General features: G+C 37.1%; 1 protein-coding gene across 6 annotated transcripts in view; it reads left to right on the top strand.

Annotated features, from left to right (window-relative positions):
- The window catches only part of LOC127625717 (transcription factor SOX-13-like), a 48,424-nt gene that overhangs the window by 8,093 nt on the left and 15,486 nt on the right, over positions 1–24,845 (top strand). For 2 of the 6 annotated variants that reach the window (XM_052101077.1, XM_052101078.1), the window contains exons 2-7: positions 13,822–14,041; positions 15,621–15,726; positions 16,769–16,855; positions 17,098–17,270; positions 17,551–17,619; positions 17,991–18,099. In XM_052101077.1, coding sequence (XP_051957037.1) covers positions 13,823–14,041; positions 15,621–15,726; positions 16,769–16,855; positions 17,098–17,270; positions 17,551–17,619; positions 17,991–18,099 — 763 coding nt within the window. In that variant the 5' untranslated portion in view covers position 13,822. Of the gene's footprint in view, positions 1–6,475; positions 6,602–7,232; positions 7,356–7,595; positions 7,656–13,821; positions 14,042–15,620; positions 15,727–16,768; positions 16,856–17,097; positions 17,271–17,550; positions 17,620–17,990; positions 18,100–24,845 lie in introns of those variants that run through there. The other 4 variants (XM_052101075.1, XM_052101074.1, XM_052101076.1 and 1 more) reach the window with 4 other exon arrangements.

The raw sequence follows: 24,845 nt of genomic DNA, 5'->3' as shown, positions 1-24,845 counted from the left end.
TAATCGCATGGATGATTGTTGGTGCCAGATGGGCTGGTTTGAGTATTTCGGTAACTACTGATCTCCTGGGATTCTCATGCACAACAGTCTCTACAATTTACTCCGAATTGTGCCAAAAACAAAAAATATCCAGTGAGCTGCAGTTCTGTGGATTGAAACGCCTTGTTGATGAGAGAGGTCAACTGGTTCAAACTGACATAGTCTAGGATAACTCGGATAACCACCCTGTACAATTTGGTGTACAATTTGTGGAGAGAAGGATAGTGTCTCAGAATGCTGTTCTGAGATTCGGGTTGGCACTGTTTTGGCAGCAAGAGGGAGACCTACACATTTATTAGGCAGGTGTGTAAGTGATTACCCCTCTGCGTGCCAATGTTGGCACGCGTGCCGTACGTTGCAGACCCTTGACGTAGAGGAATGTTTATAGTTAAAGCTCCTTTTTTATACAAGAACATTTTGTAGTGACAAAATCAGACTCTGCTGCTTTGCATGTAGTTGCAGATGAAATCAATAGCGTTTGGCATCAATGATATCAAAGTTGGCATGACAAGTCAGTGTGCTATTTTTAAATGTGAAGACGGATACAAATGACAATTTGAAGGAGACAGTTTTCAGTGAATAAGGGTTGAAATCCAAACAACCAGTACTTGATTTTTGATTTCATGATTTTCGGTTCCGTAAATGCTTCTCGAATATGCATTCTTCCGCCGATGCGGATGTGACACCATGCTAAAATACTCCGTGTTTCCTGTGCTGCTATTCAGCAGCACTGCAACACCACTATTGAATCAGCAGCTCAAAACATACAACTTTAACTGTGTCTCACTGTAACCTCAATATTTTCTTTTTTTTAAGAAAAAGAGGGATGAGTCTAAATTGTATTTTGTGGTTAACATTATGCCACAAATGCTGTCGATTGAGCTTAACTTCTATTGAACCCAGAATATTCCTTTAAATCAGACCAATGACTGGATGATACATGTTATAAGTTTTGTTGTAATTAATGGTATTTTTCTGTGCTCCCTTACACAAAGTTATCATAAAGTCATATTGATGACTTTTATTGTGCTTTTATGGTATTTTGAGAAGCTTGATGGATGTGGTCTCCATGAACAGTCATTGTATGGAAAAGAGAGATGTTAAGATTCATCAAAAATTCTCCTTTTTGAGTCCTGCGAATAAAATAAAAAAAACATCCAGCATAAAGATTTGGAAAAACATGAGGATGATTAAAAAAAAAAAAAAAAAATATATATATATATATATACATACAATATCATATAGATTACTATATTAACAAAATTATGAATATGCTCAGCTGAGTAGTTAAACTTCTTTTTTTTTTCTTCCTAAAAGAAGAGAAAAGTTCTCTAAAACTTCTCAGAAACATGAGCAAACTTGGTCTCCTTGAAACTTTGTCCATATCCAGGAGGTTGTTCCAATCTACCTGCTAAATTGTCATCCTTGAATAGATTTTCTCTCACAAAATCCCTCCAATTCGTTCTCTAAGATTCCATCATATCCTTCTCTTCCGCTGTCATGCCTACTTTCTCACTATTGTTGCTCTATTAGCTGTTGTTCTCCAGTCGTGTGGTGAGTGTATATCCTGTTTTTGACAGCCGAAGCCCACGTGCTCCGTCCCGCACTGGTGAAGTGGCCGGTTGGGTTGGGAGGAGGGAGGCACTGGGTCTCAGGATGTCCTGAAAGGTGAAGGTTTCATCTTCTCTTCCTGTCTGGTTCCTCATGTTGAGCGATAAAGCCTGGCTATCTCCTCAATCTGAGAATATCTCCAGGTGGCAAAATGTTGAAGTGAGAGCAGTTGAGTTTCTGGCTTGTTTTAGCTTAAATTTGTTCTTTTCTGCAGTGCCGTGATTGCACAGTCTTGAATTTCTGCCATCTTTTGATGAAATTAAAATATAGTTTTGGATGTAGAACTATTTCTTATCAGGGTCTTTTAGACTTGTGAGAAATGGCAAAAATGGCACTTTATTAGGGACACCTGTACACTTTATTCATGCGAATATCTTATTAGCAAATCGTGTGACAGCACTGCAATGAATAAAATAATGCTAATGTTCACATCAACCATAAGAATGGAGAAAAACCTGTGATTTTTGACTGGCATGTTTGTTGGTGCCAAACGAGCTGGATGAGTATTTCTGTAACTGTTGATCTCCTGGGATTTTCACACACAACAGTCTCTAGAATTTACTCCGAATGGTTCCAAAAACATCTAGTGCGTGGCAGTTCTGTGGACGGAAATGCCTTGTTGATGAGAGAGGTCAACAGAGAATGGCCAGACTGGTTCGAACTGAACAAGTCTACGGTAACTCTGAAACCACTCTGTACAGTTGTGGTGAGAAGAATAGCATTCTGATTAGCAGGTTGGCGCTGTTTTGGTAGCACGAGGGGGACCTACACTCTATATAGAGAGGTGCTCATGGACAGTTTTTCTTGGTTTTTGGTAGATATGATGTTACAAGCTTCTTGGAGAATTCCCCTCAGTTCTTCCATCTATTTAGGCTGTCTCAATTGCGAGTCTAATATTTTCCTATTGACACACTAAAGCTGAAGATATAAATAACTATCTTAAGACAAATGTTTTTGTGAAACATCTTATGTGCCAGGTACTGTGTGTATACTGTAATTATGTTCTAATGCTTACATATTTGAGTGAACTACCCCTTTAAAATGTCTTTCCACATGGAGAACACGCAGATTTAGAGCAGCAATGAGGTTATCCTTCATGCCTGCTGGTTCCCAGCAGATCTTAACTTTTTGGCTTCTATACTTGGACCTGCGGTTGCTTAGAATTACCTGTTGTGTACTTCATAGCGCAAATCGGCCTGGTCTGGTTTCCATAACAACCCCAAAGTTGCATGGCCTCTTCTCAAAGACCCCTAACTAATTTCAAAGACCCCTACTCCTTGAAGGATGTGGTGGTTCAAGGACGTGCCAGCAAGTCCTTCTAAAGCCGATGACGTTATGATCGGGACCTTTGGATAACAATGCCTAATGCATCTCACACACACACACACACACACACACACACACACACACACACACACACACACACACGACTGCCAGGACATGCACTCTAAAGCTTATATAACAAATAAAAATGGTCCATCTGATTCAAGATTGGTCATAAAAGTGTGCCAGGCTTAGAAAACAGCACATTTTAATGTCTTTTTTGTTTTCTTTGCCCGAAGGGGTTGGTGGTGTTTGTTTTTTTTAATATTTTTTTTTGCTGCTTTTTTATTTGCAAAGGGGGCCCTTCACTAATATTTTTTTATTCCCTCTCTCTTGTTATATTTCTTTATTCGAAGTGTGTTTTGTGCTGTGCCTCTTTTCATTGCCCCCTCCTCTTGTCTCTCAGATAAATGCCACACTAGCCTTTCTCTTGGCTCCACAATCACCAGACTGTTTTAGGCCCAGAAAGCCACAATGAAAGAGGCTGCTTTTTAACCTGCGTTTCTCAAAGCACAAGGAAGAAAAAAACTGCAACGGCCCACTCTCCTTTCTTTCTGCCCTCCGTCTCTTTTGTGTCGAGAGCTTGGTCGTACCATCATCCCATTTATATGTCTTATTTAGAAGGTCTCAAAAGAACATGAGCCCAAATTTCATTTTTTTTCAGCTGCTTTTGTTGGGGGGGAAAAAAGATTTTGGTAATTTGGCCACGTATGTTTTGACTTGTGCCAGTTTATGGGAAATACAGTGGGGTATAAATGTCTCGATGCACATTTAATATCTGGGACACGGTCTAATTCAAAACAGGAAAAATTAAAAGTTTTATTTTTTTAAACTTCAGTAGATTTAAGGCACTTGGTTTGCATGCTTTTTAAGTAAACATATTTATTTGGCTCTGAACTTAATTTTTTTTTTTTAAGTAATGTTAGCTAGTTACAAGTAAATGTAACTCATCTGTGATATAAAGTAGCATTATTTTCATTTTAAATATTTGAGTTATAGCACATCTTATACAGTATAAGGGAAATTATGATAGGAATCTCAGTTAGCCATATGAAACAATGGATTCTCCTCAGTACTTGATAAATAAATCTGCACTTTTGTAATGTACAATTGAGTAAAAAAGAATGGCTAAAATTGAACAGGCTTCAAGTTCACAAGAGTTAACCCTAATCACATGCAAATCACATCTATCAACCAGCTACAACAACAACAATACACTGTAATCCCTAATAAGTTAAGTTAGCAGAACTCAATTTTAGATGGTTACATAACTTTAAGTAAATTATCTCCCAAGTTTAAGTTAACAGAACTTTTATATTTTCATTTTGTACTACATAAGCATGTTAATTTATCTTAACTTGAAATATTGAGTAAGCTAACTCATACATGTTGATGGCACTGACCTTTAAAATTAACAAGTAATCTCAACTTAAATACTTCTAGTAGAGGAATATTAGCTAGATGTTTGTGTAAATGTACAGAGAGAAGTTAATTTAAACTCCATAATTAAACAATTCAGGCTACTTAAAAGGTGTTATGTTCACAACTTAAGACTCATCAAGGTTAATTTATTTGAACTAATATGGATGTTTTAATTTTTCACTACTCAAAACAATGAATTAATTTGAGCATTAGAGTTTACAGTGTAGTCATGAGAATTAAAACAATATACATTTTTAAATAACTTATTATTTTTCTACAAATGTTCCCTTGTTTGACCTAATACATCTAATTTATACAAGCACAAGTGCAAAAACTGCTGCAATTTTGTGCTTAATGATTTTGAGTTGGTACTCAAAGCCAAAGTTTAAAGAACATATATTTGAGTTATGATTCCAAAATGTGACATTTCAAGTAATGTTTAATTAGAACCATTAATATTGACAACTTTAGGGTTTAAATTTAAAGGTTAAGTAAACACTTTTTTTTTTTTTTTTAAACATGATCACACGGGAAATCAGATTACTATTTTGGAACAGACCCAAAATGTTCTTGGAGTACATGCCAGCTCAAGTGCATGCTGTCATTAAAGTAAAAGGGAAACATACCAAATAGTAAGAAATGTATATATTTTTTTACTTTTCACTCAAATTGTTATTCTAGTGGCTTAACTTGTTTTGGAAAAAAACAAATAAAAGAATTGCAAATCAGAAAAAAATTCACACAGACTTCACTTTATGTAAATGAAAGCTATCCCTTTTTTTCCAGGAAGATTTTATGGAGTGCTAACTTTACCAAGGTCAGTAGTCAAATCAAACACATGTGTATGGGCCAGAGCAATGGCACATCTTTGGTCATGAATACTTGCATATGTGTTCTTTCATTTTCTTTGCGCAAACCCTGTTTATTTGCATTGTTTTTTTCCTTCCTGCATTCAAAACACCAAAGACCAGTGAGATTAGGTGGGGACTATCAGGGGCTGTCCCTTGCGCAAATAAGGAAAGTCTATCAAAGAGGACCTATTATTGTGCAAACCTCATCCATAAATACTTGATGAAAAAATAAATTTCCTTGTCTCTCGTGTTAGAGCTGGTATTGTATCTCATGGGAAAGTTATTTTGACTATAGACTTGCCACAAGTTTATGAAAGCCGAGCCAGAAATCCATAACCACAGTTGTTGTTCGACACTCATGCACGCTATAGTGTTTCATCTGTTCAAAACAAAACAAAAATTAATAATGTAACAGCTCATATTACTCATTTGTTTGTGATCTGACAAGCATATTAAATCATGATATAATGATGTTAACGGCTAACATGAATGCTTTCATTCAATGCATTTATTTGCAATATACTAATTAGTGTGCGAGTAGTTATTTTTAAAGGCTGTGAAGCTTGTGCAAGAGCAATTGTTAAATGTTATGCATTGAATAACACACATCCTATATAATTAAAGGTGTGTTTTCTCCTTAAGAGTGAATTTATATAGTTTTTTTTTTAAATAAAAAATGGTCTTGTCCTTGTTAATGCCACCGTACCTCAAAATGACAAGCATTTGTTTTGATATTTTTTTTAAACCGAAACCGTTCTGTCTAGTGAAAACGGTTTTGTTTGCTATCTGTTTGGGTTTAACAAATCTTTATTATTTTTCCTAAATTATTATTTATGTTTGCACTCATAGATATGTATCATCTTTTTTTTTTTTTTTTTTTTTTGGTGCGAGTTGTTTGTTTCAGGTGCGACCAAAAGTGAATGTTATTGGTAGCCAAATCGAAACTTAAGCAAAAAGTTGAGCGTATGTGCTGTCGAATTTAGTTTTGTGTTCATATTTTTCCTGGACGCTCCTTTACAGTTTCTGTCTTAAAATGTTATCAATTTCATATCTGTGCAAAGGACTCTGTGGGAAGTTATAACAGAGGCAAACATCATGCAAATGCAACTGTTTGCCTTCGCTATAGGGCATACTTTTGTGACCTCAGCTTGGTGCATATGGCTTAAAGAGACACCAGCCAAAACAGAGAGAGAGACTACTCCATTCCTGGGAGGTCACTGGCCATTTTTACAAAGGGGGTGTCACCGTTGTCCATATAACAAAATGAGTTGCTTCCGAAGTCTCCCACATTGGCAAGTGGAGCGGTTTCCACAAGACTACACAGAGATGATGAAAATCGGCCAGACGCTCTTGAGGTTGGTAGACAGCCTGTGTAGGTCAAGCTGTAGCATACAATTACTGGCAGGTGGGTTTGAAAGTCCTTGCTGCTGGGTTCCAACAGCTGATTGGACTTTGTATCGCATGCTCTTGGGCTCTAAGCTTCTAAACGTTTCTGCTTTTAGCTGAAGATCTAAAATTGTCCACCTGTTTTGTTTTAAGGGTTCCCCTACCATCAGCCAGTGCAGTCTACTCCAATGTCAAGTGCAGGTTTACGAGACAGGTGTTTTGTAAAATTAAAACGTGTCTAATTGCAATGTGTCTAATAGGTATGTGCTGTTTAAAAGAAAAAAGCAGCTTCTACTACAAGTTCAAACTGTGTCCTGTTGGTTTAATCATTACTTAGATGTCGGACAATAACGTCTTTACGCGCACAGGCTTGTTTTTGCCACTCCTGAATGTTTTGTTAGTGCTTTTTGACAATGTTTGAAAGCTTGACTTGTCACAATGCGGAAATTAGCTGCTTCAATACCATCATAAGGAAGAGTTGGAGACAACAAAAGAAAACTCATATTTGCATCAGAGGCCAACTCGACACGTTACAACTTGCAAGGCAACTTGTGCTTTTGTCTCACGTGCCCGTGACCATGGGAAGAGTTTGATTTCAGAGGTGTTTTAGCTCAAAAGCAAAGAACCTCCAGGCTGATGTTATCTAAGACTGCAAAAGTCAGTCTTTTGAAACATACAGAGCTCTTTGGAAAAGTATCTTATGGGTCCACATCTGAACGGCAGGTAAGAGTTAACTCTAGTAAGACTGCATTTGTTATCATCAGTTGTGCTGTTGTTTTACTGGCTTTTTTTTGCATGTGATGACACAAGAACTCACAATCATAATTGCTATCACAATTGCTGAGATATGACACATGCATGCTTTGCCCTAAGCCAAGTTTAAAGTGCATTAACAACAATACCCTCAGTACTGCCTTTTGTCAAACATTATGAAATGTTATGGAGAAACTAGTCTTTCTTTTTTGCTTTGTATTCTTTCAATTGCACACAACCATTGCAAACCGTTGACACTTGTTTGAGCCTGTAAGTTGTAACTTCTCATTATTTGCACAAATTATAGTGTTTTTGGTTGTTGGTGATATTTCACATTTGTTGAGATTCTGTGCTATTTAAATATCATACAAAGAGTGCAAATGATTTTACTTTTGTTAAACGTCACATTTGGATGTCTTTTATAAACAAATTAATGTCAAGTCTTTCGCAAAGAAATGTTCTCTTTCATGGCCCCCAGAAGTGTCAGAACTTGTGAAGGACATACAAGCTCAGGTATCTTATTAAAGAGAGACAGAGCTACTGGGTAAGTCTGTGTTTCACCCAGAGTATTGATTGTTTTACTTTAAAAGTTAATCATTATTACGAGATACTTAAGTGATTAAGTATCCAGTTAAAAGGATTTTTTTTATTTAGTGTTGATTTAAGGGTTACTTCAACCATACTAAAGGGCTGTACATAAAGGTTGGGAAACGCTTTACTAAAATAGCCAGTAGGTATGCTACACTACACCGATCAGCCACAACATTCAAACCACCTGCCTAATATTGTGTAGGTTCCCCTTGTGCCGCTAAAACAGCACCATCCTGCATCTCAGAATAGCATTCTGAGATGACGTTCTTCTCAGCACAATTGTACAGAGCGGTTATCTGAGTCTGGCCATTCTCTGCTGACCTTCTCTCAACAAGACGTTTCCATCCACAGAACTGTCGCTCACTGAATTTTGGAGTAAATTCTAGAGACTATGTGTTAAATATCCCAGGAGATCAGTAGTTACAGAAATACTCAAACCTGACTGTCTGGCACCAACAATCATGCAAAGGTCTAAATCATTGAGATCACATTTTTCCCCATTCTGATGGTTGTGAACATTGAAGCATCTGACCCATATCTGCATGATTTTATGCACTGCATTGTTGCCACACGATTGGCTGATTAGATAATCGCATTCATTTTGATGATGAAATAAATTAAACTTATAAAAAATTTCTGGAAAGTTCTGGATAATTCAAAATGACTAAACTGGTGTGTTCAATAACACATTATAATATTAGCATATTTTTGCTGTGGTATTGAAATTGGCATCGAGAACTGTGAAATTCACTGGAATTTTGGTACCGTGACACAAAATTAATCCATGTATAATTATTTAAATCTTAAACTCAAATTGACTTCATCATACCCAATATGAGAGAACATCCAAGTCTGATTATCACCTCAGTTCACTCCATTTTAAACCTGTGTGTGCAAGACAAAAAATAACCATGTAGCTTTGTCACTACTCATTGGAAAAGTAGTTTGTTGCTGAAAAACTATTTTGAAACAACATAGCTACTGTAATGCTACTGAAAAAGGTAGTCAAGTTAGTAGCATTGCTACTTTTACAGGGTTCCCACTGGCATTGAAACATGAAAATGTCAGGGAATTTTAAAGTTGTGCTGGGAAACACTGGTCTAATGTACCATAGTACTATATAATTTATAATATGCAAAGTCTTTAGGCCTCCTTACTCTGCTTTGTTGGTTAAGGATTTACCCATCCATCTGTTGTTTTTTACGACAAAGCATTTTTGAACACTTGTGCTGGATGAGCGTAGCATTAATCTTCACAAGTCCATTTACAGTTCAGGTCCCCCCCGCCCAATAGCTGGAATATCTCCAGAACTACAAGTGCACTTGGAATGAGCTGACAAGTTCTCATTTCCTGCACCTGGTTTGTGGATTAGCACTCCTCATCTGCAGGGAACAGAAATATCTTTAGCTGTGTCACAATAGGACCTTAATAGCAGAGATTCCTCACCAGTGTTTATTTATAGTTGACCAATGATGGGCACTAAGATAGAAGGATCTTTCTTGAGTATACTTGGTTCCCAGGGAAAGGAGGGGGTCTTGCCCATGGTTGCTAAATTTGTTTTGTGAAGACCATACTAACGTTTGCTGTTCATTACTTGGTGTACCAAAAAAAGACTCAGTTAGACCACAGTAGCTTAGCTAGATATGTGTAAAACTACATATTTTCTAAATTGACTATTTGGTTGACTGATATGTCTTAAGTTATGTATAGTAAAGGCCAAAGTATACTTTGTTTTTCTGTGTGCTGGTAATTTTCACAACAGTATTTAACTAAATATGGCAGGAAAATTTTGTTAGCAGCACAGTATGTGCAGATTGTCTGTGTGCAGCCTAGTTTTTCTACTCACGTGATCAGTCTGCACCTTTGTGCATCATCGGTGCATTTGCCTGAAGAGTGCTAAAAGTGTCGCAAAACAGTCGTAGTGTGCATGCGCTGAATGTGGTGAAAAGATTATACTTTGAAAGACTGCACATTCAACCCAAATGTTACGTTTCAACATTTCTTATGGGACATTTAAGCTAGACGCATTCTTAAATTCATAAACGGCTAGAAATAGCCCAGTGGAATGGGAACGAATGTAGGGTGAAACACAACATACTGTTAGCTTGCTAATTCAAGTACCACTGCAAAAAATTCAAAAATTAAAAGTAGTGTCTTGATGATTAGTTAGATTGGTGACTAATCGACCACATTGACCCATCCCAAATCCCAAAATTTTTGCTTGAATTTTAGTTTGTCACTTTCATGATTGAGCAACCTAATCCTGCGCATTTAATTGCAAGATTTTGTTTGCTTAGAAGTCAGGCAAATATACGAACAAAATGCACTACACCCTTTACCCAAACCTACCCAAGGCTTGGCCATTTTCCTGCAGAAAAGAACAGAATGACTTTCCTGTACTCTTGAGTTCTCCTTTTATTTTTTCAAACAATGCAAGCAAGTACAATTACGTTGCTCAGCTAAACAGAAAACGACGTTGGAGACAAGAGTAAGACCTTTTCCTCCATGCCTTAATGTAAACATACAGGCTGCTTTTGTGTTTTTAAAAAGTGGTTGAAAAGTACAGGAGGAACTGGAATGGGCCCAGCGGGTATTTCACTTTATTTATTTTTTTTATTTTGCCATCGGCACATTCCGTTTGTATTGTTACCCTGCTGGGTTTCCTGCAGCCTATTGCTTTTGTCCATGTCATGCCCATTGTTTAAACTTCCTTTGTTCATTCTCTGTAACAATGGGCATTTTATATATATATATATATATATACACACACACATAGACAGAGAGAGATAAGAGATGCATTTTCCGTTGTGTTTGTGTTCTTTGGGTTGTCTTTATTTTCTTTTGTTGTGCAGAGCATAAGAGGCAGAGAGATGTTTATAGACTAGTGCAGTGGTTCTCAACTGGTTTTACTTCTGGACCTAGATTTTACAATGGGCATCTAGTGGTCACCCAGAATCATTTATCGTAAAAAAGCTAACAAAACATCCTTAAAATTGTTGTTGGCAGTGTTTTCTTGCTGCAAGTGAACCTGTATTTTTAAGGCTGTCACTTGATTTAAATCTATTAATCAAATTATTTACATGACAATTAATTGCAATTTATTGAATATTTCAGTATTTGCTAAGGACCCAAAACAAAGGTAATATGATATAAACAACAGTATTCAAATAATTAAAATACTGTACTACACCAATGAGCCAAAAAATTATGACCACTCAAATAATGTTGATCATCTCCTAAAAAGGTCACATGTTAAGGTCTGGGAAGATTAGATGGTAAGCAAACAATCAGTTCTCGTAGTCAACGTGTTGAATGCAGGAGAAATAGGCAGGATTAAAGACCTGAGTGACTTTGACAAGGGCCAAATTGTTATGTCCAGACAACTGGGTCAGAGCATCTCTGAAACGGCAAGGCTCGTGGGGTGCATCTGGTCAGCAGTGGAGAGTACCTACCGACAGTGGTCCAAGGAGGGAAAAACCATAAACCGGTGCCAGGGTGTTTGGGCACCCAATGATGTTGTGAAGGAACGAAGGCTATCATGTCTGGTCCGAACTGACAGAAGGTCTATTATGGCACAAGTCACACTTAAAACTTTAATGAAGGTTACGGGAGGAATGTGTCAACATGCAGTGCATCGCATCCTGCTGCGTTTAGGGCAGTGTAGCCACAGACTGGTCATAGTGCCCATGATGACCCCTGTCCATTGTCGAAAGCATATACAATGGGCACATGAGTGTCAGAACTGGACCTTGGAGCAGTGGAAGAAGGTTGCCTGGTCCGATGAGTCCCATTTTCTTATACATCACTTGGACGGCCGTGTACGCGTGTGCCGTTTAGCTGGGGATGTGGTGGCACCAGGATGCACTGTGGGAAGACGACAAGCCAGTGGGTTCTGCTGGGAAACCGTGGGTCCGGCCATTCATGTGGGTGTCAATTTGACACAGGCCACCTACCTAAACATGGTTGCAGACAAGGTACACCCCGTCATGGCAATGGTATTCCCTGATGGCAGTGGCCTCTTTCAGCAGGATAATGCACCCTGCCACACTGCATACATTGGACTGGTTTGAGGAACATTATGAATAGTTCAATGTGTTGCCTGGCCTCCAGGTTCCCCTGATCTCAATCCGATTGATGATCGGTGGGATGTGCCAAACCAACAATTCCGATCCACAGCGGCTCCACCTCGCAACTTACGAAGGATCTGCTGCTGATATCTTGGTTCCAGATACCACAGGACACCTTCAGGTGTCTTGTAGAGTCCATGCCTCGGCGGGTTGGCGCTGTTTTGGTGGCAGGCAAAGGCCCAACAGCATATTAGGCATAATGTCATAATGTTTTGGCTCATCAGAAAATATATACATTATATATTAATCGCTGACCATTTATTATGTACACCTACTTATTCGATTATGTAATCTGCCAATGCTTTTTGATGATAGATGTCAACGTTGAATGAACAGACTGGTTCGAGCCGACAGAAATCCTACGGTAACTCTGATAACCCATCTGTACAATTGTAGTGAGCAAAATTGCATCTCAAACCTTGATGCAAATGACCCATTTTTATTGTTGATAAGCTTATTTTTATTGCTGTCCTAACTATGCACGATTTAATATGGTTAGTTAAAATGTATTTGCATTTAGCATTTTATTTTTTTCTTCCAATACAATATAAAATCTTCCTTTTAGTGCATTGCCATTCAAAACAGTGATACTTTGCGATCATTTACTCTCATTTTTTTTTCATTTATCTTGATTGGACTTCACAAAAAGTGCCGAACTTCCTGCTTTACCTAAACGAAGAACATATTTATGCCAGTGTTATGCCAAAAAAAAAACATGAAGGAATGGTGTACCATGGTCTCTGCATGTTTATTAATGCACAAACCCTTGCAGTTCTGTACAAACATCATAACAAATGAAATGGGTTATGGACTTGTATTCATAGGGCAGAGTTTTCATTTTGGTGTAATGGAAATAAAGTTGTGCTGATGAAAGCCAAAGTGTTTCGTCTTCTCACAAACTTGCTTCAGCTGGTGGTCAATGACTTTTTTTCTGAAAAATAATAAGTAAAAATAGTCCAAAATATGAATTCTTGGTGTTAGAATATCGATACAATATTGCGTGGTAAAATATAACAATACCCCCACACATGGCCTTGTCTTTATTTCCTTTCAATCCATCCATCTATCTCTTTTCTTGTCCTTCATTGCATTAGGGTTTGGCATGCTACTTGAGACAGCAAGATTCTTGATTGGCAGAAAACAGATGCAAGACTCATGTCTAATGTGCCCATGTATTTACAGATTGGAGCGACTCGAACACGTACACACACAACACAAACAAATATCCTCTCCCCATATCAGTCGACTCTGGAGCCCGAGAGACTTTGAAGAAGTGGCTTTTGTGAAAAAGTTTGAAAGAGGTGGCCTGTCTGGACTCCACAAAAACCCTTCTGTTCCTTATGCAAAGTAGTCAGCTGATTTCCTGGGTCTTTATTTACACCCAGACAGTAGCCTTACAAGAGTGGAGTACCCTCATTAGAAATGCAGTTTGACTTCTATTTGCCGAAGGGTGTTGAGTTTTGGCTTTGAAACCAAAATTGGAGTTTTGTTGTTTTGTTTGTGTGTTAGCTTTGAGGCTATATATATGATAGTATACTCCTAAATGTTGATAAAATTCACTTTTAGCAGCAATATGCATTTTAAATGTACAGTTTGTCTCTTCTGGGAAAATGGACCAAAATGATTGATGGCTCATCTTACGCTCCGACACATTGTCGTCCAATAGAATGATTTCTTGTTGATTTTGATCTTGGGTTGACTTCCTTTTGGTTTTGTAGAATGTGTGAGCGCAGTCCACCTGCTCTGCATCCCCATGCCAAGGGCAATGTGACCATGGTGGGTGTTGGTATCAAGCTTGAAGACGACGAATCGGGAGGCAGAGCCTTCAACAGAGAATCCAAGAAGTCCTCTCCAGTCTGTGATTGGTCTGTTCGGCTGCCCTTGGAGAGAGATGACCCTGAGAAGTTGGCGCCCCCACCCAACTCCCAATCTCCTTTGGTATAATCAATCTCTCTAACATTTTTATGAAAAAATTTATTTTATTTTTTATATATATATATATATATATCTCATTTCTTTATATAGTTTGATAAGTTTGTTGGCCATTTGTTATAATTACATTGTCTTTGAGTTCTGAAAGTTTTTCTTTGGAGTACATTGAAGTCTTTTATTTCAAAAGATTTTTCAGGATCTCATTTGTGTAATAATCATGAAAATGATAGATTTTCACAGTAGCTTTTTTGTCCAGTATTTTTTGTTGTTGTTTTCCAGAAAATATTCAATCATCCTTAAGATCAATACACTTAAAGCTAAATTGTGTTGAATATTCAGTCTTTTCTTAGGTTTTCAGGGTATATCTTTTTTTGTTTTCCTCACCCCATTGGGAAACTTCTTTTGGGTTATTCTTTATCAAATCAACCAAATTTCAGAAACTTCCCAGGCTGAAATTTTAGATTTTGTTAATACATTGTCTGGAGGAAGACAAACGTATGAAATATTAAATGCCATGGATCAGTATTTACTGAGTAATCATTATTTTGTAGAAGGGGTCAAAATGACAATTTTCGTCTATGATTTTGGAGCTAAACTACAGGTAAAAAATAACCGTCTAAATTGGGAGTATCTTTATTTTATAGATATTGGTACATCTGCTACGAAAAGCAGTTGACTTTTGCACCCATTGTTGCATTATATGCCAATGGTGTAAATACAAAATCGCCCCCCCCATGAAGCTAGTTTTTCTTGTCCAGCAAACAAAAATCTGAAGTACAAATAATGTTGAAACGAGAAATGTACGTTTTTATTTATTTACATAAAACAGTGAAAAAATCGGGCACAAATACACTATTATTAAGAATAAGCGACACGTGGCTCTTCACTTAGTGCAATACCTATATCTAGATTTAGGATTTCAGAAATATACTGTAGATCTAAAAAATAATGGATTATTAGGAACAATATCATCCTAATAAAGTGTCCAACATGGTCTTTTGCTGTTGTAGCCCATCTGCCTCAAGGTTTGACATGTTGTGCATTCTGAAATGCTATTCTGCTCACTACGATTGTACTGAGGGGTTATCTGAGTTACCATAGCCTTTCTGTCAGCTCGAATTAGTCTGGACATACTACATGAAAATCGCTGGAGCTCAGAAGTTACAGAAATACTCAAACCAGGCTGTCTGGCACCCACAATCATGCCACGGTCGAAATCATGGCGATCACATTTTTCCCCAATCTGATGGTAGATATGAACCTTAATTGAAGGTCCTGGCCCGTATCTGGATGATTTTATGCATTGCACACCTGCCACATGATTGGCTGATTAGATAATCACATGACTAAGCAGGTGTACAGTACAGGTGTTCCTAATTAAGTGCTCAGTGAGTGTATCGTCTTTTAAGGATGTTTAGGTGTTTTACTGGAAAAGACGAAGAAAAAACCCCCCACTGATTCAGGATTCTTTTTTGCAGAGAAGAAAATGGTTTGTCAGCTAAAACATTACTTTTGCCATAAAACTGATGATGTGGTGCATCTTTAGTGAGTAGTTCTTTGATGTTATAGTTTTTGTGTTTCTCAGGTGAGATCTCCCAGTAAAGAACATCCTCGATCATTTACACCCTCTAGTCAAGATGGAGGCAACAGAGCCCACGAAAACTCAGACGGTAAACCCAATGTCAGTGATGGTAAGTGTGAAGGTTAACCCATCTGCATTTGGTTCATGGCGCATATAGACTTACAAAAACATTTTCATGGCTGCTGTTTTTATAGCCGAAGACGAGTTTGAAAGGATTTTGGAGCTTGAATTATGATGAAAGCCCATGCAATCATGTATTACTTTAGAATCAAGTGGTTTGTCCACAGCAGTGTCAGCAATTAGGAGGCGATCGCTATCATCCAAGTTTTTTTCTTTTTTTTTTCAATTTCTATGAAGCTTTTCACTATTTTCATTTGTATGATACATTTTATAGCCCTTGTGAAATGCTCCGTGGTTATTAAAGAATTACTAAAAGTCTTCTAGTGTTTTCTCAAAAGCCTTTTCCTTTGTTTTCACCACTTCCCTTGAAATGTGTAATTCACTTTAGCTGGGCTTTGCAGCTCAAGGTCTTTAGAACGGCCTTCATTTAGATGAATCAAGTCTTTTGTGCATCTATTGTGTCATTCTGCATCTTTGTTATTATTATATTTTTAAAAGTGCATTATATAAAGTGGCCCCTAAAAGTATTTGGAGTCTTAAACCATGCTTAAAATGTACGAGTGTCATTGCAAACAAATGATGCTATACCTTTTCTCAGAACTAACTTCATTTTCTTAAACATTTAAGCAACTGGTGTCAAGGTGGTTCCTAGTGAATGTATGCATTTGATTCATCGCGTTAACTATGGACATGTTCCACTAATCTTTGATAACCAAAAAGTGTCTAAAACTATATACTATATTTTCAACAGTATATATATTGTTTTATTATTTTAAGCTTAATTTTGTTCAATGTTTTGCTTAAAGTGATTAAATCTTTCTTTTTAAATCTACTGTATGCATCTTGTATATTTTAAAATATGTTTTAATAAATTTTATATATATATATATATATATATATATATATATATATATATATATATATATATATATATATATATATATATACATTATTTGTTTTAATTTTTAATAATTGATTTTATTGCTTTTGAAAATATTTTTTTTCTGTTTTTGTTTTTTTTTTTCCCCCAGTGATGCCCACTATTGAAAAGCTTCTGAATACAGACTGGAAAGAAAAGTTTTTTGGGAAAGGTCTTCAGGGCAGTGTCAATCTTAAAGGTGAATTTCATTTAACTTGCTGAAGTACAGTGTTTTTGAGCAACCTTGTGTGGTGTTGATTTAATCTCTCCACTGATCATCCTCTTGATCGGTTCAGGTTGGTATTTGAAAAGACACCTTCTGCTTGACCACCATCGTGTGTGTGTGTGTGTGTGTGTGTGTGTGTGTGTGTGTGTGTGTGTGTGTGTGTGTGTGTGTGTGTGTGTGTGTGTGTGTGTGTGTGTGTGTGTGTGTGTTTCCAGGAACCCCAGAGAGTCTGGCAGAGAAGGAGTTTCAGTTGCTGTTGATGATCAACCAGCTCTCGGGTCTGAGAGAGCAGCTGCTGGGAGCTCATTCTGAGCAGAGGAACATGGCTGCACTTTTGCTGGAGAAACAGCAGCAACAGATGGAGCTGGCTAGACAACAGCAAGAACAGGTGTGGAGAAACTTCTAGTGAACGGATGGAGAGGAGAAAGATCTGTTGGAGGGGTGAAATTAGAAAACATTTTGAAAACATTAGAAAATTTGGACAACATTAAATTATGTACAATTATGTAATTAATAATAATAAAAACTATTTACCATGCTAAATTAAGGTGGAAGCGTGTCATCACAGACTGTGAAAAGTTCATGCGTTTTTAGTGAGTACACATACCGTTGTTGCATACATGGATTGGATTGGATTGGTTTGGCATAATGAATATTCTTTATTTTAGATTGCCAAACAACAGCAGCAGCTGATACAACAGCAACATAAAATCAACTTACTGCAGCAACAAATTCAAGTGAGATGACGGCAAACTCTTTCTGCAATTTCAATTTTATTTCCTGTGAATTACAAGAGCCAAAATTTCCAACCCAGTATTATTTTCTTCCATTAAGCACAAAGGCAGGGGGGAAGGTTATTAGTGAATAACGACTTGAATTTAAGTCTGGGCTACTTTTATGGTGTTTTATTTTGTCCTTTTTGGAGCTTGCAAGTAAAAATCACTGCTTGCTTTTGTTGTACGAAAATCAGAAGCTCGGAAATTCTGCCTATCATCTCCTTTTTGTTTTTCATGAAAGAAAGAAATAATACTGGGTTGGAAATGTATGGTTATGACATAGAGAAAAATACAACAAATAAGTGGACTTCTCTTTTTGATTCTTTACCCAGCAGGTAAACATGCCGTATGTTATGATCCCCACATTTCATCCCAACGCCCAAACTCTTACCTCTGAGGCCCAGTTAGGTTTACCCCTGCAGCCAATCCCCTGCAAACCAGGTAAGCCCAACCAAACCCAGCTCTACACCTCAGTTAACTCCCCTCCCCTTGGCCAATGGAGTGAATTGGCATATCCTGATAACAGTATAAAAGACCTACGTATTGCCACATTGAGAAACTCTCAGCCTTTACAATAAAAGTCTGTCAAGACACAGGATTCAGCAATCGGTTATCTTCAAATGGATCAAATGACATCTGTCAAAAATCTCTAAATAATTTACTTCAAATATTATCCTTTGTCTGTCCATTGAAAACCTTGTTTGCTCTTGCGCCTTGCCATTCGAGCTTATCAGCTGTGGTTTGTATTTTTAGTTAATGAGTAGCATGTTGCAAAGCCGATCTGAAAGAGTTAATGTGCCATTCGTACAAAGGAAACAAAAACTTGCTCTTCCAGAAATGTACAGTCAGGTGCAAAAGTCCACTAATACTTCTATTTTGCAGTAAATGCAATCGCAATTTCCAGCATAACAATGAGTAAAAGGTGGAAAAATATACATGTATTTCAGAATTTCATAGTGTTTGGTTTGTCCCCTTTGTGGTTTAATAATCAATTATACATCCTTCAGCTGACACAGCCTCCAAAAGTTGTTAAAATCCTGATGATCATGTCATCCCAGTATGATTTGTGAATGCTCCAAAGAGCTTCTTGTGTGCTTTTATGGAAGCAAAGAAATCTGACCTTTTTTGTAAAGGAGTTAACATGGTCATAACCTGGGTTTACATATTCTAAGCCAAAAGTATTATTACATTTAGTAAAAGAGTCACAGTGGCTTTCCCAGTGGCTACAACTTCCATTTACATTTCTATTTTGCACCAAACTTCCCAACTTATGGGGAAATTGTTCTCTTGAACTCATGGGATGGAAACACTACTTAATTTGCAAACCTGACTAATGTCACACATTTACTAACATTTGAATTAGTGACCCAAAAAGTGGATTTTAGAAAAGAAATAATTTTTATATATATATAAAATATATATAAGAAATATTATACATGAGATTCTATGCTATTTCTTGGTCCCTAATCAAATAATTACATTTGTCAAATTGATCTTGGGTGGTGCTAGGGCAGGGCTTCCAGGTCTTAAGCCCCAAATATTTTATCATCTTCTAGAGAGTCAAAATTACCAGTGATTTGGTATCAAGTTGATTATTAAATATTATTATATTTTAATTAGGACCATCAACAATTAATATTTTTAATCAAATTAATCACATATATAACTATTTGCTAAGAAAGCCCCTAAAATAACAACAATTTAATATGTAATGATTAAATACTTAGTTTATTTATAATTATTAAATATAACTATGTATATCTAATATAAAAAATTATAATATAGATAACTAAAATGCATTACATCATTGTGGCACATGAGTGAAGCATTAAAAAAAGATGGTAACACTTTACAATAGGGTTACATTTGTTAACATTAGTTATCATACATATACTATGTACATATACATTGCTCAAATCAAAAATGTTTGTTAACATTACATTTAATTCACATTTAATTAACGATAATGAACTAACAATCAACAACTGCATTTTCATTAACTAATATTAAAAAGATTAATAAATGTTGTAAACAATGTATTGTTAGTTCATGATACCTAATGCATTAACTAATATTAACGAATAGAACCTTATTGTAAAGTGTTACCAAAAAGATTATTCAAAAAGTGGCTTTAGTATGGAACATGTTTATTTCCATATATTTGAACATAAGCCTATCATTGACCTACAGTTCACACAATCCATTTTGCAACTGAATTCATCAATCAGTCCAAGATATATTTATTATGAGGGCATTTATAAGTACGTGCCAATGCACACCTGCGTCAGATGATTTGCGTCGTGTCATAAACATGCAGTTTTTAGGTCACTGTGTTGATAAACGTAGTTTGAAACTTAAAAAAACATGTCTTGAGGTCTCTGCATTTGTATTTGCACTTCATAAATCTGTGTTTGAATGCAAGAACGTGTTTTCATCTTGTTTTGTCTGATGACAGTGAGTTTCATCCTTTATACTTAATGATTTCTTGACATTTTTGAAAAAAGTTTTGGGATTTTGTATTGCTCTCTGAGCATTGCCTTATGATATGTGAATGAATAATTTTCTCTATGGTTCTATACCGTTGTTGCAACGTTGTCCCCATTCACACCTGAGACCTTGTAACACTAACGAGTCACATGACACCGGGGAGGGAAAATGGCTAATTGTGCCCAATTTGGACATTTTCACTTAGGGGTGTACTCACTTTTGTTGCCAGCGGTTTAGACATTAATGGCTGTGTGTTATGAGTTATTTTGAAGGGACAGCAAATTTACACTGTTATACAAGCTGTACACTCACTACTTTACATTGCAGAAAAGTGTCATTTCTTCAATGTTGTCACATGAAAAGATATAATCAAATATTTACAAAAATATGAGTGGTGTACTCACTTTTGTGAGATACTGTATGTGTAATATATAATATAAAATATATTAGGGCTGTCGATTTAACGCATTAATTCAGTGCGTTTAATTTTGTAAAAAAAATGTACGCAATTAAACGCAATGCCCCCGGACCGTAATAAGGAAGATTCCTGAGAAATGCAAGCTTGTAGTACCACCTGTTTACTCCAGAGGGCAGTAAGTGAAACTTCAGCTTTATTGGCAACGCACAGTTTATACAGTGAAGAAAACAACCCTTCAGCAGCAGCACAACACAAGCATGCATTATGTTCTTGCCTTCAAAACACTTGGAGTGCAAATTTATTAGTATTTCTAATTAAAATTTTATTTAAAATTAAAAAGTACTGAACATTTTGATGGTACATGCTAAAAATTATTCCACATCATTTCTTGGTTCATTTGGGAACATTTTATTGATGATAAAATTACCCCCAACCCCAAAAAACGGTATAGAATAGAAGTATAGAATCATAGAGAAAATTATTAATTCACATATCATAAGGCAATGCTCAGTGAGCAATACAAAATCACAAATCTTTTTTCAAAAATGTCAAGAAATCATTAAGTAAAAAGGAAAAAACACTTGAAATACTTTGATATATTGGAATTGATTCAGGCGTAGGTTTGTATCATGTAGTGTGTTGTGTCATATCATGAACTTCATGTAATGAGATTTCACTCCGTGTGAAACTTCAAAAAGCAGTTCTTCTCTGCTGTGAAACAGAGGTTTGCATTACACTTTTTGCACATCACTTTCTGTGCACCCAGGAACACTGCATCTTTCGTTCTTGTCACAAGTTAGTGCCAGTGTGAGGTATTGTCCAAGTGAACATCCTGGTTAGGAATGGGAGCCGTGGGCCCCTGCTTCCTCCTCTTCACCTCATACTGTTGGGAAATACCACCGCTGGTTCACCCTCTCTTCCTGGCATCTTTTTTGGATTTGCACAGACTGTGTGCAATTAGGGACTTGAAGGCATAAAGGCACATGTGGTCACTTCTCGCCATTCTGTTGTCAGAACAATCCCGTCTGTAGATGAGCCAACATGTCACCACAGCCATATCTATGAAATGAAAGATAAGGCGGTGGTACCATATCTTTGACCTGATGTTGGTGCGATATAAAGCAATCAGTGAATCTAACAAGTCGACACCTCCCATGTGCTGATTGTATGTGGATACTGCTGCAGGGCATGGGACCTTGATGGTTTTTTTTTGGCCTTTTGTCCTATCTGTTTACAAGGGATACAGGGTGAGCACCTACGTAGCTACTGAGGAGGGTGACTGGCCTGTTGTCATACCATTTGACTGCATGCAGCTGGGTATCTCGAACATAGGCTGTTTTTTCCTGGAAGGACCCAAGGCCAGATTTTTTCAGATCAGCGTCTGGCATCATGGAACTTCCTGGCAAGCGATTTAGAGCGTACTGTACATAGACAGTGGATGCATTGCTGGGACAGCACGAGCATCAGTGGGACAGAACTAAACCAGTTGTCAAAGAACAGCTTGAAATTCCTATTCTTCGGTACTGGTTCTGCCAGGCGCAGTACTACATTCCCACTTGCCCCTGTATCTGGAAGCTCAGGTGGATGGACCACTTTCCCAGTATAAACATAAAAATTGTGTGGAACGCCATCTGATCCAGCAAGAAACAGTATTTTGCAACCCCATTTTACTGGGTAGGTACTGCTTGATCCTGCTCTTGCTTTTAAATGACACCATTTGTTCATCCACACTTAGCGTCTCACGCATAGGAAGTTGTTTCAGCTTGGTACGGATGTGATTTAGGAGAGGCCGAATCTTGTATAGCTCATCGTAGTAAGCCATATCTCTCGTGGGCTGACAACTGTCATCACTGAAATGGAGAAATCTTTTGATAGCCTCACATCGTGCAAGAGGCATCACATCAGCAGCATGTGCAATACGGCTACTTTGGCTCCAAAACATGCAGGTGGCTGGAAGACCAAATAATGACACGTGGAGTCATTATTTCTTGAACAGTAAGGTTAAGCGGCTTGGCAGGATAGCACCGGATGCTGTACAGGTTTGACTCATTAACAATAAGCTCAAAGAGGTCATTGGAGAGAAGACTTTTGAAATATTGGTATGGAGACAGAATTTCATCAGATGATTGAGGATGAGTAACCATTCAGGGTGTACTGGAGAGGCAGTGGTGTGACATGTTTTCCATCGAGGGGTCTTGGGAAAAACTACTGTCATCTTCAGACAGACTGTCATCTTCATCTGCGTCGTCTTCTTCATGCTCACTGGTATCTAGAGTGTCTATAAAAATAGATGAAATTAAGTTTCCAATGCCAAACCTTGCTTCTGCTCAAACCTTTTTCTCCATTCCACTCCTCCTCCCTGTCACTGCTGTCTATCTCACTGTCAGATGCAGATCCTTCTCTTTTCTTCCATAGAACAATCTAATGTCCATTTTTCTGTCAAAATGTGTTAAAAGTAAAATTAAATAAATAAATAAATACAACTATATTTAGAGGTTATATTGTGCACTAATACATGTGATAATATGTAATAACGTCCAAACACATTGTCTGCAAAGACATCCTTGAAAAGTACCCCTTAAAAAAACAGAATTTCTGAATATGCAAAATAAAAAAAACTTCATAAAACCTGACAAAAGGCTTCTCTACACCTTCATACACACACATACATATTTTTTATATACATTACATGTAATTTTAAATAAGAGTACTAAAGCAAATAATCTTACCTTCTCACACCTTGTGTTCCTGTGACCATGTGTCAGAAAAGGAAGTCCCGCCTTCAAATGGTGCTTGATAGTGACTCCCACACCTTATTGGACTGTTCTTTGATACTTTTTTGACCATTTTAATTGGTTGCAATCATTTAAAGAAACATGTACTGAACTGGGGGCAATGCTGTGCTGTAGAGGATTAAACTCTATTTATCTTGAAACAGTGACCTAAAAACTTTGATGTTTATGACGCAACGCACCCGAGACGCTAGTCTAACTCTTCTGCTACAAGAATGTAATGCATTTTAATTATCTGAAAAAAATTAAAATAAATATATATTTATTTTTATTTTTTCAGAAAATTAAAATGCATTACATTCTGTGTGTGTGTGTGTGTGTGTGTGTGTGTGTGTGTGTGTGTGTGTGTGTTGGTGGCTGCTTTCCAGCATTCATACGCAGGTGCGTGCATGCTGAAAGTGCACTTTCGACTCGGCTATCTCTATACACCAATCAGCCATAACATTAAAACCACCTGACTAATATTGTGTAGGTCCCCTTCGTGCCACCAAAACAGTGCCAACCCGCATCTCAGAATAGCATTGTGAGATGATATTCTTCTCACCACAATTGTAGAGCGGTTATCTGAGTTACCATAGAACCATTTTGGCCATTCTTCGATGACCTCTCTCATCAACAAGGCATTTCCGTCCACTGAACTGCCGCTCCCTGGATATATATTTTTTTTTATTGCACCATTCTGAGTAACCTCTAGAGTGTGTGTGAAAATCCCAGGAGATCAGCAGTTACAGAAATACTCAAACCAACCCATCTGGCACAACAATCATGCCTGGCTTGGTGAGATATTGGAAACTGTGTTGCGTTGGTCCATTCAGATACAGCAAGTACCAAATATTCAGATATATAACCTTGAAAACAGATGTGCTCAAGGAATTTGCAAACATTAAGCCACGAGCCAGTACATTTGGAAAACTCTTTCAAGATGCCATGAACCTTTGGCAAGCTATGAAGTATTTTTTCTCATAAGCACTTGTTTTACCATTTTTACAGAAGGTAATCTTCTAAACGAACTTAAAACACCTGACGAATCAATAACAGGCTGTAAAACTATCAGTTGTGCACAATGTGCGTTGAACTACGGAAAGCAGAAAATGGACAAAACAGGTTTTTTTTAAATCATGTTTTAAAGTACATATGCACACAACTTCTGATCTTCGAGTGTATCTGAAGTTGAGACAAATGTTTTTTTTACCATTTAATTATTGTTTAAGAAATATTTAAAGATTTACTATATTAAATGACACCTCACAGATGTAACATTTAAACTTTACTATTAATGTTATATTCTGATATTTCATAAAAGGATGGCCCCATAAGTATCCACAGAAGTCTGGGCTAAGCCCCGAATACCCACAGACCCTAGAACCGCCCCAGATATTGAACATGTTAACTGTCCTCCAAGGACTTTTCTTCTCCTTGTACATTTAATGCTTGTCTGGAGGTCTGTTCTATAATATAAGTAGTTATTCTATGAATTGATGTCCTGAAGG

The sequence above is a fragment of the Xyrauchen texanus genome, chromosome 32, assembly GCF_025860055.1.
Source record: "Xyrauchen texanus isolate HMW12.3.18 chromosome 32, RBS_HiC_50CHRs, whole genome shotgun sequence".
NCBI lineage: Eukaryota > Metazoa > Chordata > Actinopteri > Cypriniformes > Catostomidae > Xyrauchen > Xyrauchen texanus.
This window is presented reverse-complemented; position numbering and strand designations above follow the sequence as displayed.